The sequence below is a fragment of the Oncorhynchus masou genome, chromosome 24 (genome assembly GCF_036934945.1).
Source record: "Oncorhynchus masou masou isolate Uvic2021 chromosome 24, UVic_Omas_1.1, whole genome shotgun sequence".
In the NCBI taxonomy this organism is placed as follows: domain Eukaryota; kingdom Metazoa; phylum Chordata; class Actinopteri; order Salmoniformes; family Salmonidae; genus Oncorhynchus; species Oncorhynchus masou.
The window spans coordinates 41212971-41231644 of NC_088235.1; the positions used below are offsets into that span (position 1 = coordinate 41212971).

At 43.8% G+C, this 18674-nt stretch overlaps 1 protein-coding gene across 1 annotated transcript in view; it reads right to left on the minus strand.

Moving 5' to 3' along the window:
* LOC135511608 (PDZ domain-containing protein 7-like) overlaps nt 1–18674 on the minus strand; it is a 50560-nt gene that overhangs the window by 5705 nt on the left and 26181 nt on the right. Inside the window, exons 8-13 of the mRNA XM_064933094.1 lie at nt 12492–12725; nt 11707–11879; nt 9407–9498; nt 9057–9148; nt 6565–6633; nt 3035–3724 (exon numbers count right to left, since the gene is read on the minus strand). Coding sequence (XP_064789166.1) covers nt 3035–3724; nt 6565–6633; nt 9057–9148; nt 9407–9498; nt 11707–11879; nt 12492–12725 — 1350 coding nt within the window. The remainder of the gene's footprint in view (nt 1–3034; nt 3725–6564; nt 6634–9056; nt 9149–9406; nt 9499–11706; nt 11880–12491; nt 12726–18674) is intronic.

Below are 18674 nucleotides of genomic sequence, written 5' to 3' on the forward strand. Positions count from 1 at the left end.
AGCTATAGACAGAAGTTGGCAGAAGAGGCTGTACTGACTTCGGACAAGACTTGTCAAACCAACGTTTTTGGGAGAAGACTGATTTTCGGGACGTCTCATGGTCTGACAAACACCGCTGTAGCTCTGCCACTGTTCACTGCAGTTGCAGAAGGGCGATATCGGCGGTTGTGGTGGATTGATATTTCTAGTGGTGGAAAGATATTTCTAGCTTACACAGACAGACTTTGATGGGAATGTTGTATTATGTTAATTAGATTTCCTCAGCGGCGTGGAAATTGTAGGCTAAGATGGATCAATAACATTGTAGTTACTCCACCATACTAACGTAAATGACAGAGTGAAAAGAAGGATGCCTGTACAAAATAACAATATTCCACAACATGCATTCTGTTTGCAATAAGGCACTAAACTAAAACTGCAAACAAATGTGTCCTGAATACAAAGAGTTATGTTTGGGGTCAACAATACATCACTAAGAATTGTACCACTCTTCATATTTTCAAGCATGGTGGTGGCTGCATCGTGTTATGTGCATGCTTGTAATCGGCAAGGACTAGGGAGTTTTCAGGATAAAAATACACAGAATAGCACTAAGCAAAGGCAGAATCCTAGATGAAAACCTGATTCAGCCTGCTTTTCAGCAGATACTGAGAGACAAATACACCATTCAACAGGACAATAATCTAAAAGAGAATATCAAATATACACTGGAGTTGCTTACCAAGACAACATTGAATGCTCATGAGTGAATGCTCATGAGTGGCCTAGTTAATTAAATCAGCTTGAAAATCAATAGAAAGACTTGAAAATGGCTAACATTCCAACTGATGGCGCTTGAAGAATTTGGAAAATAATAATGTGCCAATATTGTACAATCCAGGTGTGCAAAGTTCTTAGAGACCAAGAAAGACTCACAGCTGTAATCGCTGCCAAAAGGTTATTATAACATCTTTTGACTCAGCAGTGTGAATACTTACAGTGCATTCGGAAAGTATTCAGACCCCTTGACTTTTTTCACATTTTGTTACATCATAGCCTTATTCTAAAATTGATTAAATAGTTTATCAATCTACACACAATACCCAATACTGACAAAGCAAATACTGAGTGACAATTTTGCAAATGTATATAAAAAAAAGGAAATATCACATTTACATAAGCATTCAGACCCTTTACTCAGTACTTTGTTGAAGCACCTTTGGCATCGATTACAGCCTCAAATCTTCTTGGGTATGGCGCTACTTTCACGTTCGTCATATGAATCGGATCAAGGCGCAGTGTGGTATGCGTACATTCTTTATTATTATAAGAATGAACACTGAACAAACTAACCAAAATAACAAAACGACACGTGAAGCTGACAGGCAACTACACATAGACAAGAGCCCACGAACACAAAAGGGAAAATGGCTACCTAAATATGATCCCCAATCAGAGACGACGATAAACAGCTGCCTCTGATTGGGAACCATATCAGGCCACCATAGACATACAAATACCTAGACCTACAAACCCCTAGACATACAAAAACCCTAGACAATACAAAAACTAGCATACCCACCCTCGTCACACCCTGACCTAACCAAAATATAAAGAAAACAGAGATATCTAAGGCAGAGCGTGACAGCTACAAGCTTGGCACACCTGTTTTTGGGGAGTTTCTCCCATTCTTCTCTGCAGATCCTCTCAAGCTCTGTCAGGTTGGATGGGGAGTGTTGCTGCCCCTCTATTTTCAGGTCACTCCAGAGATGTTCGATCAGGTTCAAGTCCAGCCTCTGGGTGGGCCACAAAAGGACATTCAGAGACTTGTCCCAAAGCCACTCCTGTGTTGTCTTGGCTGTGTGCATTATCCTGTTGGAAGGTGAACCTTTGCCCCAGTCAGAGGTCCTGAGCTCTCTGGAGCAGTTTTTCATCAAAGATCTGTCTGTACTTTGCTCCGTTCATCTTTCCCTCGATCCTGACTAATCTCCCAGTCCCTGCTGCTGAAGAATATCCCCACAGCATGATGCTGCCACCACCACCATGCTTCACTGTAGGGATGGTGCCGGGTTTCCTCCAGACGTGCTGCTTGGCATTCAGGCCAAAGAGTTCAATCTTGGTTTCATCAGACCAGAGAATCTTGTCCCTCATGGTCTGGAGTCCATTGTTTTCTTGGGGACCTTCAATGCTGCAGAAATGTGTTGGTACCGTTACCCAGATCTGTGCCTCGACACCATCCTGTCTCGGAGCTCTACGAACAATTCAGTCGACATCAGGACTTGGTTTTTGCTCTGACATGCACTGTCAACTGTGGAACCTTATATAGAAAGGTGTGTACCTTTCCAAATCATATCCAATCAATTGAATTTACCGCAGGTGGACTCCAATCAAGTTGTAGAAACATCTCAAGGATGATCAATGGAAACAGGATGCACCTGAGCTCAATGTCGAGTCTCATAACAAAGGGTCTGAATACTTATGTTAAAGTATTTCTGTTTTTTATTTGTAATACATTTGCAAGAATGTCTTAAAAACTGTTTCTGCTTTGTCATTATGGGGCATTGTGTGTAGATTGATGAGAAAAAAACTATTACATGTTTTATTCAGACTGTAACATCAAAATGTGGTATAAGTCAAGGTGTATGAATACTTTCTGAAGGCAGTGTATGTACATGTACAGTATGTGTGAGTATATGCTTGAGCATTTATGTCAATCTTAGAAAATGTGCACCTTCCCTTCCAATATTCTAGGATTTTAACACTATATGATGATCTGAGAACGTATGAACTGCTTTTGTTTTGTAAAGTGCCATATTTATTGAATTTATTGAATTTATTGATGGTAGATCTGGGGGGGATATCCAATAAAAATATATGTAAAAATAGAACAACAAAAAAAGACAGTTGAATCAGATGTGTTACACTTTGTATACAGCCTTACAAGGGGTTTATTTTATACAGGGCCATTGTTATGTAATAACACTGATCTCTACTGGTAAGGTAGAGTACTAGCAGGCTTCAGATTAGTTGGCGACTCTCAAATAGGCCTACTCACCCAGAGACTGTTTTGTTTTGGAGATGGTCACCGTGGTGATCTCATACTCCTGGATGGCTACAGGTGTTGCGTTTCCATGGTGACCATTCTGCGACCGTCCTGGCGAAAGTCTGTTCACTTGCTTCACCTTCCCTCTCTGGCCTTGTCCCACCCTCTCCCTCCCTGTCGAGGGGCTTCGGTCCTGTGGGGGAGGCTCAAGCACCTGAGCCTGGGTGGGTTGAATGTTCCTGGGTGGTAAGTGTACTCTCACCTCCATGTACCCCTCGGCCATCCCCCCGCCGCCCTCCCATTGGTCCCTCCTGACCCTTCCATTATGTTTGTTCCTCACCGGCGACCGCCCCCGCTCCGGAGTGGTATCTTCCGACAGCAATGAGGTCTCATCATAGTGCCGGGGCCAGGACAAACCATTGTCTCGCCTATTTGGAGAGTGGTTGGTTTGGGTTTGGCGTCTGGTAGTGTGTGGGGATTCTGTGAGGAGCCAGTTGGGGGGTGAGGGGCTCGGAGAGCGTGAGCGTGGGGTGTGGTGGGTGTAGCTGTCCATGGGGACATCCAAGAGGGGGGTGAAAGCACGGGAAGGGGGCAGGAGACCATCCTGGAGGCCAGACACACGTAGTCTCTCTAGGTCTTCCATCAGCTGACGGTCTCTCCCCAAGTCCTTGGCTGACTGAAGCTGGAAACCACCATGGTAGTCTGGAGAGGAGATATACAGTGGAGCAAAAAAAGTATTTAGTCAGACACCAATTGTGCAAGTTCTCCCACTTAAAAATATGAGAGAGGCCTGTAATTTTCATCATAGGTACACTTCAACTATGACAGACAAAATGAGAAAAAAAATCCAGAAAATCACATTGTAGGATTTTTAATGAATTTATTTGCAAATTATGGTGGAAAATAAGTATTTGGTCACCTACAAACAAGCAAGATTTCTGGCTCTCACAGACCTGTCTTCTTTAAGAGGCCCCCCTGTCCTCCACTCGTTACCTGTATTAATAGCACCTGTTTGAACTTGTTATCAGTATAAAAGACACCTGTCCACAACCTCAAACAGTCACACTCCAAACTCCACTATGGCCAAGGCCAAAGAGCTGTCAAAGGACACCAGAAACAAAATTGTAGACCTGCACCAGGCTGGGAAGACTGAATCTGCAATAGGTAAGCAGCTTGGTTTGAAGAAATCAACTATGGGAGCAATTATTAGGAAATGGAAGACATACAAGACCACTGATAATCTCCCTCGATCTGGGGCTCCACACAAGATCTCACCCCGTGGGGTCAAAATGATCACAAGAGCGGTGAGCAAAAATCCCAGAAGCACACGCGGGGACCTAGTGAATGACCTGCAGAGAGCTGGGACCAAAGTAACAAAGCCTACCATCAGCAAGGGCATTGAAGATGAATCGTGGCTGGGTCTTTCAGCATGACAATGATCCCAAACACACTGCCCGGGCAACCAAGGAGTGGCTTTGTAAGAAGTATTTCAAGGTCATGGAGAGGCCTAGCCAGTCTCCAGATCTCAACCCCATAGAAAATCTTTGGAAGGAGTTGAAAGTCTGTGTTGCCCAGCAACAGCCCCAAAACATCACTGTTCTAGAGGAGATCTGCATGGAGGAATTAATTCTTCACCTTGTGAAGACTTACAGAAAATGTTTGACCTCTGTCATTGCCAACAAAGGGTATTTAACAAAGTATTGAGATAAACTTTTGTTATTGACCAAATACTTATTTTCCACCATAATTTGCAAATAAATTCATAAAAAATCCTACAATGTGATTTTCTGGATTTCTTTTCTCATTTTGTCTGTCATAGTTGAAGTGTACCTATGATGAAAATTACAGGCCTCTCTCATCTTTTTAAGTGGGAGAACTTGCATAATTGGTGGCTGACTAAATACTTTTTTGCCCCACTGTACATGTTATCACACACATATTAACACACACACACACCGACACTCACTCATTCCGTTTAACCCCAGAAGACCCACTGTATTGTACTATAGTTCTAAACCTTCCTAGCACTGGTCAACCGTCTGTTTGGCAGTGACACTGTGTGGGAGTTTGCAAAATGGAGTCCATTCACCAAAGGGCCCAATCTGCATATCTCTATCGGAGGTCATCACCCTGACCTGTCAGAACTCACTGGCTGTGTTTGACATGTCCGTTTTCTTCCGCCCTGGTGGAGTCAGCTGACCTTTCAACCCCTTAACCCCTCACCTCTGAGTGCTAGATGGCCGGGGTCATTTACTTCTGTGGCGGCGGTAGAAAATGCCTTCCCTCTGCGTTTTTTACTCTTGAATGGAGAGAGGGTTTGAGAAGCTTTTAAGGTATGCACACACACATGCACTGTGTCAGACTCTTGATTTGGTCTAGTTTGAGAAAGGCTTCAAAGGCTCCATGCAGTCAGCCCACGCATGTCTATGACTTAGCACTGCTCCTCTCTGGCTTTTGTGTTTCTCACAGAGACGTAATACAAGCCTTCCTACTGAAGTCATCTGACACAGGCCTGTGTGTGTGTTTGTGTGCAGGGCCGGGGCTGGGCCTAAGCGACATAAGCGGTTGCTTAGACCCCGGGGTCTCAAGAGCTCAGTCGGGGTCTTACTGTTAAAAAGTTAAAGTTAAAAGTCAAAATGTTGTTGTGCATCAGCCATTTTTCTTTTGTTATGTCAGTCACTGGCAGTCACTCAATTAGCTCAATTAACCCATGCATGTCAGCTAACATTTTTAGTCAGTTAGTTTAGCTAGCTATATAAACTTGTAGTAATCATGGCTGAGTTATCAACCAGGCTCGAAGAGCACATGCCCAGGGGCCTTGACCTCCAGGGGTCCCCCATTCATTTTGGTAGTCACTCTCACGCAAATATCATATTAACATGACATAGGTTATGGCAAAATGTGTAGAATTTCAATAAATTTATTAGAATATATCTAAATCTTCTCTCCGGGTCTTGCCAAAATGTGTAGAATTGAATCAAATGATCTGTCATGTTGCGAATTTATCCCACAGACCCATGGCAAAATCTGTAAAATTGCAGCAAACTTGCTTTGAAACTGCAACATTTTCTCTGCATGTCATTGCAAAATGTGTTGAATTACTGGAAATTAATTCTAAAACATACCTTTTTTTCTTTCTGCCGTCAAGACGGGGGCCACTAAAAGGTTTTGACCTCGAGGTGGGGGGCCCCCCCAACAATATTTTGTTTAGGGACCACCAAAACTCTAGGGCCGGCCCTGTGTTTGTGCTGCATGTGTATGAAATGGATATTGGATATTGAGCAGGTGTTTCAGTCAGACAGGATATGAGATGTACTGGAAAACTGAGGGAGGCGAGAGGAGATATGAAAAGAGGAGAAGAAGAAGAGACAGGAAGAGATGAGGAGGAGGAGGATAAGTTCTCTGGTTATATAATATCCTATTGGGATCAGACAGAGGAGAGCGGTTAGAGAAAGAGAGTGGGTGAAGAGAGAGAGGGGGGATGGGGGAATGAGGGGGCATTATACACACACACACACACACACAGAGAGAGAGAGAGAGACCTGGTATGGGGGTGATGAGGTGTCGTCGAGGGGTTCCACTGCGAGGAGAGCGCAGGACAGGAGATCTCACTGAGGACGAGAACACAACAAAGATATAAACATACAATACTAGAATACAAAACATTACCCCCCCCAACAAAACTCTCCCTCCACTCCCCTCCAACCCCTTCCCACCACCATGCCACTGTCCACCAATGCACCAACAAAATGAACAAAAGACAACAACTAAGGAAAACAACAATGAAAACAAACAAAAGACATCAAGGACAACAAAAATCAAAACAGCAAGGCCGACTGTATGTGTTTGAGTGCATGTGTGGCGCTATTTACATATGTGTATGTGTCCGAGTGTGTGCACATGAGTGCGTTTGAATACATGTGTACACACGTACAAGAACCTGCTTGTACCTCAGCCTGAGGCAAACAGGCAAGGGATATAACAGTCATTCAAAACATATTTTTTTTTTTTGGGGGGGGGGGGGGTTTATTTTGACATTTATCTTTGACCGTCAGAAACTCCACTCCCACTTGTCTCCAGTTCCACATCCCAACCCTCAGCTTCTCTCTGCCCATCCCCCCTATCTCTGCTGGCCACCCTCTTCTGATTTCTACGAGCCATATATCTTTCAACTATGCTGCGATGTTTAACATACAGTACAATTTGGATGTATCTAATCGAATAGAATCCACAGGTTATTAAGAGTATTAGTATATTAGCAATTGACTGACCACGTCTCTCCAGATCTCTCAACAATGCTATTTCTAGGGTCAATTTTAGAATAATGTTGTGCTTTTTAGCCATTCCTGAACCTGAGACCAGAAACAGGCCACCTAAGGGCAATACCAGAACAAATGGTATATTGATTCTGTATCCTCACAACAAAATCTGCAGAGCTGCGATGGTGGCATGCCCCAAATATTCAACATGTTGTTGGTGGCATCACATTCCTAGTGGGTCAGAAGTTTACATACACTCAATTAGTATTTGGTAGCATTGCCTTTATATTGGTTAACTTGGGTCAAATGTTTCGGGTAGCCTTCCACAAGCTTCCCACAATAAGTTGGGTGAATTTTGGCCCATTCCTCCTGACAGAGCTGGTGCAACTGAGTCAGGTTTGTAGGCTCCTTACTCGCATATGCTTTTTCATAAAAATAAAAAAATGTTCTATGGGATTGAGGTCAGGGCTTTGTGATGGCCACTATGATACCTTGACTTTGTTGTCCTTAAGCCATTTTGCCACAGCTTTGGAAGTATGCTTGGGGCCATTGTCCATTTGGAAGACCCATTTGCGACCAAGCTTTAACTTCCTGAATGATGTCTTGAGATGTTGCTTCAATATATCCACATAATTTTCCATCCTCATGATGCTATCTATTTTGTGAAGTGCACCAGTCCCTCCTGCAGCAAAGCACCCCCACAACATGATGCTGCAACCCCCATGCTTCACGGTTGGGATGGTGTTCTTCGGCTTGCAAGCCTCCCCCTTTCACTCCAAACATAACAATGGTAATTATGGCCAAACAGTTCTATTTTTGTTTCATCAGACCAGAGGACATTTCTCCAAAAAGTATGATATTTGTCCTCATGTGCAGTTGCAAACCGTTGCCTGTCTTTTTTATGGCAGTTTTGGAGCAGTGGCTTCTTCCTTGCTGAGCGGCCTTTCAGGTTATGTCGATATAGGACTCGTTTTCAGCATCCAGCATCTTCACAAGGTCCTTTGCTGTTGTTCTGGGATTGATTTGCACGTTTTTCACCAAAGTACGTTCATCTCTAGGAGACAGAACGTGTCTCCTTCCTGAGTGGTATGACGGCTGCGTGGTCCCATGGGGTTTATACTTGCATACTATTGTTTGTACAGATTAACATGGTACCTTCAGGTGTTTGGAATTTTCTCCCAAGGGTGAACCGGACTTGTGGAGGCCTACAATGTTTTTTATGAGGTCTTAGCTGATTTCTTTTGATTTTCCCATGATGTCAAGCAAAGAGGCACTGAGTTTGAAGGTAGGCCTTGAAATACATCCACATGTACACCTCCAATTGACTCAAATTTTGTCAATTAGCCTATCAGAAGCTTCTAAAGCCATGACATGATTTTCTGGAATTTTCCAAGCTGTTTAAAGGCACACCCAACTTAGTGTACGAAAACTTCTGACCCACTGGAATTGTAATAAAGTGAATTATATATGAAATAATTTGTCTGTAAACAATTGTCATGCACACAGTAGATGTCCTAACCGACTTGCCAAAACTATAGTTTGTTAACAAGAAATGTGTGGAGTCGTTGAAAAAACAGTTTAAAGGACTGCAACCTAAATGTATTCAACTGTACTTTCCTATTTATGCTATTTTTGTTCCTCTGCCAGTTTTGATCCTTTATATTGGACAGACAGACCTGTTCCCTACCTCCTTCCGCTGCCACCTGCCTCTTCTATAAGGAGTTAGCACTAGAGCAGAAACAGACTGCCGCCCTGGATATTTTTGATGTTCTTACATGAGCGGCTCTTCAGTATGTCGTAGGCCTCCAGTTCAAAGGGCATGACAATACTGTCAAAACGGCCCAGCTCTGTAGGAGGGATCAGCATCCTGGAAAGACACAGAGAGAGGCTTGGTGAGAGGAACTACACATGCAGATACACACACACACACACACACACCTGCTTTGTCGCATCAGTAGTAGTGACACACCATGGAGTACATTAACCACACTAGCATATAGCACACACACACACACACACACACACACACACACACACACACACACACACACACACACACACACACACACACATGTAATCACACGCATGGACGGACGGACATATGCGCGCACACACACACACACACCTGATCTCTCGTATCAGTAGTAGTTTCTCAGGTCGGTCCAGTATGGCCAGTAGAGGGTGTACTAGATCCTCCACCACACACTCCAACATAAACTGATACAGATAGAGAGAGAAAGAGAGAGGGTTCATCTTAATAGTCTATAATAAATCATGTTGTTTTCCTTTCCTACATCTGAAACAACTGGACAGGTGAGAGAAGATTCACATTATTCATCTTAAAAAATGTATTCCTTGGTCAAGCCTCTATTCCCTTCCCTCTACCCGCTATGCACGTGTGTGGATTTGAGACAAGGTACAGATGATGCCACCCTGATAGCTTATGCAGAGTTCTGAAGGAAATGCTGAGGAGTTGACCATTTTGGTGTGAGGAGTAGAGCGAGTGAGTGTGACGGATAGAGGGAGAGAGAGAGAAAGAGAGGAGCTCCATCAGAAGCATTGTTTATTTAAAAACATACATACACTATCAGACACATATCGCTAACCCTTTAGCAAAAAATTGCAAAAAATATCACTAGACTGGGAGAGCGAGATCAGATGATGGCCGATATTTGACCCCTGTCATACAGATATTGGGTCTTAATTTCATCACTATTTTGTTGCAGATAGGAAATTCAACTTGTAGTGTATTTGAGTTTCAGACTTGATTTGCCCTAACGAAAAATGTACGTATCAACCCCTACAAAAATGTCCATTAATTATAATCCACACAATAATTCACATTTCCTGTTGCTGCAGGATTATTTTTCTGCTGTCGCAAACTGGATCAAATTAAGAGCCTACATCTATAAATGACGGGGAAAATCTGTCTTTTGTCTGAGACGCCGGCGGACACACCGAACATTGTCAGACATTCAGACACACACAGGAAACCATACTTTACATGAAACTCATCCGTCTACAGTACTATGGGTACAGTCTGTTCACTGTTAGCTGCTCCGAAAATGGTAGGTACTGTATGTCTGAAATTGAGAAGAACAAAGCTGTGCGCCAGAGGCAAAAATAACTGATCCCTGCCATGAAGGCTGCCAGAAAGCGTGCGAACGTTGCTTAAATCCACTAGACAGGCTCATCACAGCTAACAATTCTAGGGAGATAAAGTTTTTATTATGTTACCTGTAATGTTCCCCTGATGTTGGAGTGTCAAGTTTTCCGTTAGTTGGGGGAACATTCTATGTATGTTAGTTAAAACCTCCTAAGAAACTATTTAGCATGTTTTGGTGTTCAAGTTAGAAGAGCATTCCCTTAATGTCAAACAAAACCAAACATTCACTGACTGTTCTCAGAATATAACATGTTAGACATGTTTCATTGGAACATTGCAAGAACACTCCTGTGTCTAGTTTTCTGAGGGCTCAGAGAATATTCCCATCAATGTCACACCAAACATACACAGAACATGGTTGCTATGTTTTCAGAATATAAAATAATAATATTCAATTACTGTATGAATAAACATACACAAGTGTGTCAAATATGTAAGTTAAAAGCTTTCATTGTCAAAAGACAGTGAGCTGTGACTGGATCAACAGTTCACCAATCAGGGCTTTGATGGGCTTGGGAACAGTAACAAGGGGTGATGTGTAATGAAACTAGGGTGTGTGTGCACTGGCTAGGTGAGGAGGTGGCATCCAAAAACCTCCAGGGACCATGACACAACACTACAAGAATGACCTGAAAAAACATACCCGGGACAAACCAGGAACAAAACAAAACGTCCTCGGGGGGCCATGACACAACGTACCAAGAAAGTCTTAAAAACGTCCTCAGGGACGACCCCAGCACCAACAGGGAACTACTGTAGACAGAACCTCTAGGGGACCATAACTCAATGTCCTGACGACTTCAAAGGACCATTTCGTGACATCCCGCCCCATATCCAGCCCCGCATCACACACACACACACAAGTGCCTGATTTAAATAATGTTATTTTCTTGCTTTGTTATTTTTGTTTCTGTTTCTGTAAGTCTGATTCCTTCATTTGATTGATTCCTTCATTTCATCAAAGTGGTAGGGTCTAGGAAGAGGGGCAAGGAATTGTTTCTGGATTGGCCCTTGCACTGTTTCAGACAGCCATTCTGGCTCAGTAGCTCTGCAGTGTCTCACTCAATACTCTGTTTTGTTTCAGGAACTCACTTACCTGCATTGTCTTATGACAGTCATTACATCTCAGCATTTTCCCTCTCCGAGTGTCATTTTGGTTCAGAATTTACTCTTAAAATGTCTCCATTAGCCATTACAGCTCAGAACAGCCCCCATTTACAGTGTTTCACTCAGTCTGACATTTTGGCTCAGTGACTCACCCGCTTACAGTGTCTCATGACTGCAGTGACCTCGTCCTGACTGAGCAGTTTCCTGGCCATGTTCTCCACATCTCCCAGGGTCTCAGTGTGAAGCAGGGGGCTGCTGTCTTTCAACCCAGCACGGCTCTCCCTTGGAGACGTCAGCAGCTGGAACGGACGACCCCTCTCTTTATCTAGCGAGTCAGGAGGGCAGATATCCGGGGATATATAGAACAACATGATCACACAATGAACGTTGACATTGGTCAAATAACACAGCGACAGAAAATGTGCTTGTTCTCTGAACCACAAAATTACAGAGCTACTGAGTGAGTAGTAGTAAATGCTAGTAAAATGCTAGAGAGTGATTAGGAGACATCTGTTTAGCGACGCTAGCGAGTTGGTAGAAGTAAGGGTGAGGTATAATAGCCAGTGGGGTTAAGTTAAAGAGGGTTTCTGTTTATGCTGGTATCAAACCTTGGGTTGCGCAGTGAGGTTAGTGTTAGGGTTGAGGCTATGGTTAGGGTTAAACCGGGATGTGGGCATGAAGCTAGGGTTGGGTCGGGGCTATGGTTAGGGTTGAACCGGGATCTGGGCATTAAGCTAGGGTTAGGGTTAGGGTCGTGGCTATGGTCAGGGTTGAACAGGGATATGGGCGTGAAGGTCTCCAGTCTGAGATGGAAGGACTGGTGCTTTTGTGTGTCTGATTGCTAACATGCATGCATTCATGTGTTTGTGTGGTTGTCCAAGTGAATGTAGGATGTGTCTTTCTATAAAGTTGTGCCAGTGTATCTTGGTCCTCTCACCCTTGTCAGCATGGTGGGAGGGTGATTTAAATTGACCCCTGTGGGAGTCCCCTGTCCCTGTCTCTCTACTGTCCCTTGATGTGTCTCTCTCTCTCCTGTTCCTGGACATGTCTCTCCGTGCATCTCTCTTAAAAAGGAGGCTGACGAAGGTCTTGGAGCGCTGCAGGGTCTTGCTGCCCTCTCTCTCTCCTGCACTCTTCTCCTTTCCCTGCTTCTTCTTCTTCTGCTTGTCCTCTGAGGGAGCAGCATGGATAGAGATCAAGGTTAATGCACCACCTCATGAAGTGACATCATAATATACTGTATTAATTTATTTGATACTGTTGAGTTTGAATACTAGATCTGACGTGACTAGCACTCCCCCTACTCTTCACTTCTTCTGCAGCTGTTGCTTGTGGGTAGGGGGAATGGTCAAATCAAGTAAGGCCCTGCGATCCCCAAAAAACTTTGGTGTGGGCCTTAGGTCAGGGAAAACTGACAGAAAGCTTGGTCACCCATGATACAAGTCAGTATTCGACATCCATCCATGTCTGAGTATGTCGGGAGATGACGTGGAAACCAGTCACTAGGGGCAACAGTGAGCGCTGTTACCTTCAAGTAGGTTTTTTTTCAGGTGTTGTGGATGGGAATGGCAAATGGGTGTAATCATCTGCCTCTGATTCCAAAGGTTGAAAGTTAAAATCCAATAATACAATATATTTTGGGGATTTGGGTTTTAATCCTATCCCAACCCTTAACTCTTACCTTAACCATTTGGAGTTAATGCCTAAACTTAAGATTCTGGAGTTAATGCCTGAACTTAACCTTAAACACTTTGCAACAACTTCAACATGGATGAACATCTAATTCTAACGTGAGACTGTGAGAGCTAGTTGGACATAGGGCTTCTATCATAGGTACATAGATGCCCTATCAGAATTACATAGGAGCCTTAACATGGGTACATAGATGCCCTATCATGGTTATATAGTTGCCCTATCGTAGTGTGATGGAACATTTTATGTTTTTGCTTTTCTAATAACCAATTTCTGTATTCATGCAAGTGACTGAACGACTCCTCACTATCAGTATCTGTAATTTGGCAGTACGCCCAGACCATTGTCTTGAGAACAAAAAATATCAGTTTCAAGGTCTCAGCTTAGAGAAGAAACCTCGTGAGGTCTTGGTCTGTCACATGCATGACCCAGTATTGGTCGGTCACATGAATGAAGCAAACTTTAATGATTTATTAATTATGAATGATGAATAAGCAAAATCCTGCAAATATAACTTGTCTGTATATAAGAGAACTAACGGGACTACCCCAGTTGGAGCTCCTGATTGACATGTGTACTTGGTGCTTTGAGTTGGTTGGAAACTCTCCAGCGCGCTGATAATCAAGGATGATTCATTCAAGATTGACTTTGAGTGTCCCTGGTGGTAATTTCCACGACAATTTGGCGTCAATGATCAGGATGATTGATTCTGCATGTGGCGCTTTCCAGTGGGGGTCTGCAAGGAAAACCTATGGCGCATTTTATGAAGCTTGAGGAAAATTCCCATCTGACCAAAAACTGTGAGCTGCCTGGAGGAGACACAACATCTGCAAACAATTGAGGGATACGGCAACTGATTTCAGTAAGTCAATTTAAATGAATTTGTATAAAAATAGAAAAAAACAATAAAATCATTAAAACGAAACATAAAAATGGAGGAGGGTACCACTAGTCTTAAGTCAAGTAATAGCATGAAGTGAATGTGGATGTGAGATGTGTGAGTATAGTGAATGTTTACGTGAATGTTGTGTGAGTGTGGAAAGTATTAAGCTGATTGAAATTGGGATAATAACAGCATTGAAATTTGGCTATTAAGCTGATTGAAATCTGGATATTAAAATATTGAAATTTGGATGTTAAGGAATATTAGTTGAGTGACTGAAATGCGGATAGTAAGCTGATTGAAATGTGCATAATAAGTACTGAGTGAATGTGGGAAAGTGCGTCTGTTATTCTATATGTATGCGGCAAGACAATAGACACAGAGACTATAGAGACGCGAGACTATAGATACTATAAAGAGCATAGATACTGTAGAGACTATGGCGACTGTAGAGACTATGGAAGAACAGTGGTAGTGCTACATATGACAGAGAGGACGACAGCGAGAGCAAGTAACGGTACCATGGAAAGCCCCACTGACAGATGTCTGTAGGCATTTATAAGAGAGTGTCTATGTGTCCTGCAGTGACTAACACAATGTGCTATTCTATATGTATAGGAGATACATACAGTGGGGAGAACAAGTATTTGATACACTGCCGATTTTGCAGGTTTTTCTACTTACAAAGCATGTAGAGGTCTGTAATTTTTATCATAGGTACACTTCAACTGTGAGAGATGGAATCTAAAACAAAAATTCTGAAAATCACATTGTATGATTTTTAATTAATTCATTTGCATTTTATTGCATGACATAAGTATTTGATACATCAGAAAAGCAGAACTTAATATTTGGTACAGAAACCTTTGTTTGCAATTACAGAGATCATTCGTTTCCTGTAGTTCTTGACCAGGTTTGCACACACTGCAGCAGAGATTTTGGCCCACTCCTCCATACAGACCTCCTCCAGATCCTTCAGGTTTCGGGCTGTAGCTGGGCAATACGGACTTTCAGCTCCCTCAAAAGATTATCTATTGGGTTCAGGTCTGGAGACTGGCTAGGCCACAGATGCTTCTTACAGAGCCACTCCTTAGTTGCCCTGGCTGTGGGTTTCGGGTCAAATCAAATCAAATTTTATTTGTCACATACACATGGTTAGCAGATGTTAATGCGAGTGTAGCGAAATGCTTGTGCTTCCAGTTCTGACAATGCAGTAATAACCAACAAGTAATCTAACTAACAATTCCAAAACTCATTTCTTATACACAGTGTAAGGGGATAAAGAATATGTACATAAAGATATGAATGAGTGATGGTGCAGAGCAGCATAGGCAAGATACAGTAGATGGTATCGAGTACAGTATATACATATGAGATGAGTATGTAAACAAAGTGGCATAGTTAAAGTGGCTAGTGATACATGTATTACATAAGGATGCAGATGATAGAGTACAATATATACGTATACATATGAGATGAATAATGTAGGGTATGTAAACATTATATTAGGTAGCATTGTTTAAAGTGGCTAGTGATATATTTTACATCCTTTCCCATCAATTCCCATTATTGAAGTGGCTGGAGTTGAGTCAGTGTGTTGGCAGCAGCCACTCAATATTAGTGGTTGCTGTTTAACAGTCTGATGGCCTTGAGATAGAAGCAGTTTTTCAGTATCTCGGTCCCAGCTTTGATGCACCTGTACTGACCTCGCCTTCTGGATGATAGCGGGGTGAACAGGCAGCGGCTTGGGTGGGTGTTGTCCTTGATGATCTTTGTGGCCTTCCTGTAACATCGGGTGGTGTAGGTGTCCTGGAGGGCAGGTAGTTTGCCCCCGGTGATACGTTGTGCAGACCTCACTACCCTCTGGAGAGCCTTACGGTTGTGGGCGGAGCAGTTGCCGTACCAGGCGGTGATACAGCCCGCCAGGATGCTCTCGATTGTGCATCTGTAGAAGTGTGTGAGTGCTTTTGGTGACAAGCCGAATTTCTTCAGCCTCCTGAGGTTGAAGAGGCGCTGCTGCGCCTTCTTCACGATGCTGTCTGTGTGAGTGGACCAATTCAGTTTGTCTGTGATGTGTATGCCGAGGAACTTAAAACTTACTACCCTCTCCACTACTGTTCCATCGATGTGGATAGGGGGGTGTTCCCTCTGCTGTTTCCTGAAGTCCACAATCATCTCCTTAGTTTTGTTGACGTTGAGTGTGAGGTTATTGTCCTGACACCACACTCCAAGGGCCCTCACCTCCTCCCTGTAGGCCGTCTCGTCGTTGTTGGTAATCAAGCCTACCACTGTTGTGTCGTCCGCAAACTTGATGATTGAGTTGGAGGCGTGCGTTGCCGCGCAGTCGTGGGTGAACAGGGAGTACAGGAGAGGGCTCAGAACGCACCCTTGTGGGGCCCCAGTGTTGAGGATCAGCGGGGTGGAGATGTTGTTGCCTACCCTCACCACCTGGGGGCGGCCCGTCAGGAAGTCCAGTACCAGTTGCACAGGGCGGGGTCGAGACCAAGGATCTCGAGCTTGATGACGAGCTTGGAGGGTACTATGGTGTTAAATGCCGAGCTGTAGTCGATGAACAGCATTCTCATATAGGTATTCCTCTTGTCCAGATGGGTTAGGGCAGTGTGCAGTGTGGTTGAGATTGAGTCGTCTGTGGACCTATTTGGGCGGTAAGCAAATTGGAGTGGGTCTAGGGTGTCAGGTAGGGTGGAGGTGATATGGTCCTTGACTAGTCTCTCAAAGCACTTCATGATGACGGAAGTGAGTGCTACGGGGCGGTAGTCGTTTAGCTCAGTTACCTTAGCTTTCTTGGGAACAGGAACAATGGTGGCCCTCTTGAAGCATGTGGGAACAGCAGACTGGTATAGGGATTGATTGAATATGTCCGTAAACACACCAGCCAGCTGGTCTGCGCATGCTCTGAGGGCGCGGCTGGGGATGCCGTCTGGGCCTGCAGCCTTGCGAGGGTTAACACGTTTAAATGTTTTACTCACCTCGGCTGCAGTGAAGGAGAGACCGCATGTTTCCGTTGCAGGCCGTGTCAGGCTGTGTCAGTGGCACTGTATTGTCCTCAAAGCGGGCAAAAAAGTTATTTATTCTGCCTGGGAGCAAGACATCCTGGTCCGTGACTGAGCTGGATTTATTCTTATAGTCCGTGATTGACTGTAGACCCTGCCACATACCTCTTGTGGCTGAGCCGTTGAATTGAGATTCTACTTTGTCTACTTTGTCTCTATACTTTGTCTCTATACTGACGCTTAGCTTGTTTGATAGCCTTACGGAGGGAATAGCTGCACTGTTTGTATTCAGTCATATTACCAGTCACCTTGCCCTGATTAAAAGCAGTGGTTCGCGCTTTCAGTTTCACACGAATGCTGCCATCAATCCACGGTTTCTGGTTAGGGAATGTTTTAATCGTTGCTATGGTCGTTGTCATGCTGGAAGACCCAGCCACGACCCATCTTCAATACTCTTACTGAGGGAAGGAGTTTGTTGGCCAAGATCTCACAATACTTCGCCACGTCCATCCTCCCCTCAATACAGTGCAGTCGTCCTGTCCCCTTTGCAGAAAAGCATCCCCAAAGAATGATGTTCCCACCTCCATGCTTCACGGTTGGGATGGTGTTCTTGGGGTTGTACTCATCCTTCTTCTTCCTCCAAACACGACGAGTGGAGTTTAGACCAAAAAGCTCTATTTTTGTCTCATCAGACCACATGATCTTCTCCCATTCCTCCTCTGGATCATCCAGATGGTCATTGGCAAACTTCAGACGGGCCTGGATATGCGCTGGCTTGAGCAGGGGGACCTTGCGTGCGCTGCAGGATTTTAATCCATGACGGCGTAGTGTGTTACTAATGCTTTTCTTTGAGACTGTGGTCCCAGCTCTCTTCAAGTCATTGACCAAGTCCTGCCGTGTAGTTCTGGGCTGATCCCTCACCTTCCTCATGATCATTGATGCCTCACGAGGTGAGATCTTGCAAGGAGCCCCAGACCGAGGGTGATTGACCGTCATCTTGAACTTCTTCCATTTTCAAATAATTGCGCCAACAGTTGTTGCCTTCTCACCAAGCTGCTTGCCTATTGTCCTGTAGCCCATCCCAGCCTTGTGCAGGTCTACAATTTTATCCCTGATGTCCTTACACAGCTCTCTGGTCTTGGCAATTGTGGAGATGTTGGAGTGTGTGGACAGGTGTCTTTTATACAGGTAACGAGTTGAAACAGGTGCAGTTAATACAGGTAATGAGTGGAGAACAGGAGGGAATTCTTAAAGAAAAACTAACAGGTCTGTGAGAGCCGGAATTCTTACTGGTTGGTAGGTGATCAAATACTTATGTCATGCAATAAAATGCAAATTAATTACTTAAAAATCATAGAATGTGATTTTCTGGATTTTTGTTTTAGATTCCATCTCTCACAGTTGAAGTGTACCTATGATAAAAATTACAGACCTCTACATGCTTTGTAAGTAGAAAAACCTGCAAAATCGGCAGTGTATGAAATACTTGTTCCCCCCACTGTATGTTTTCCATTGGTTCTGTGTCTTTCCC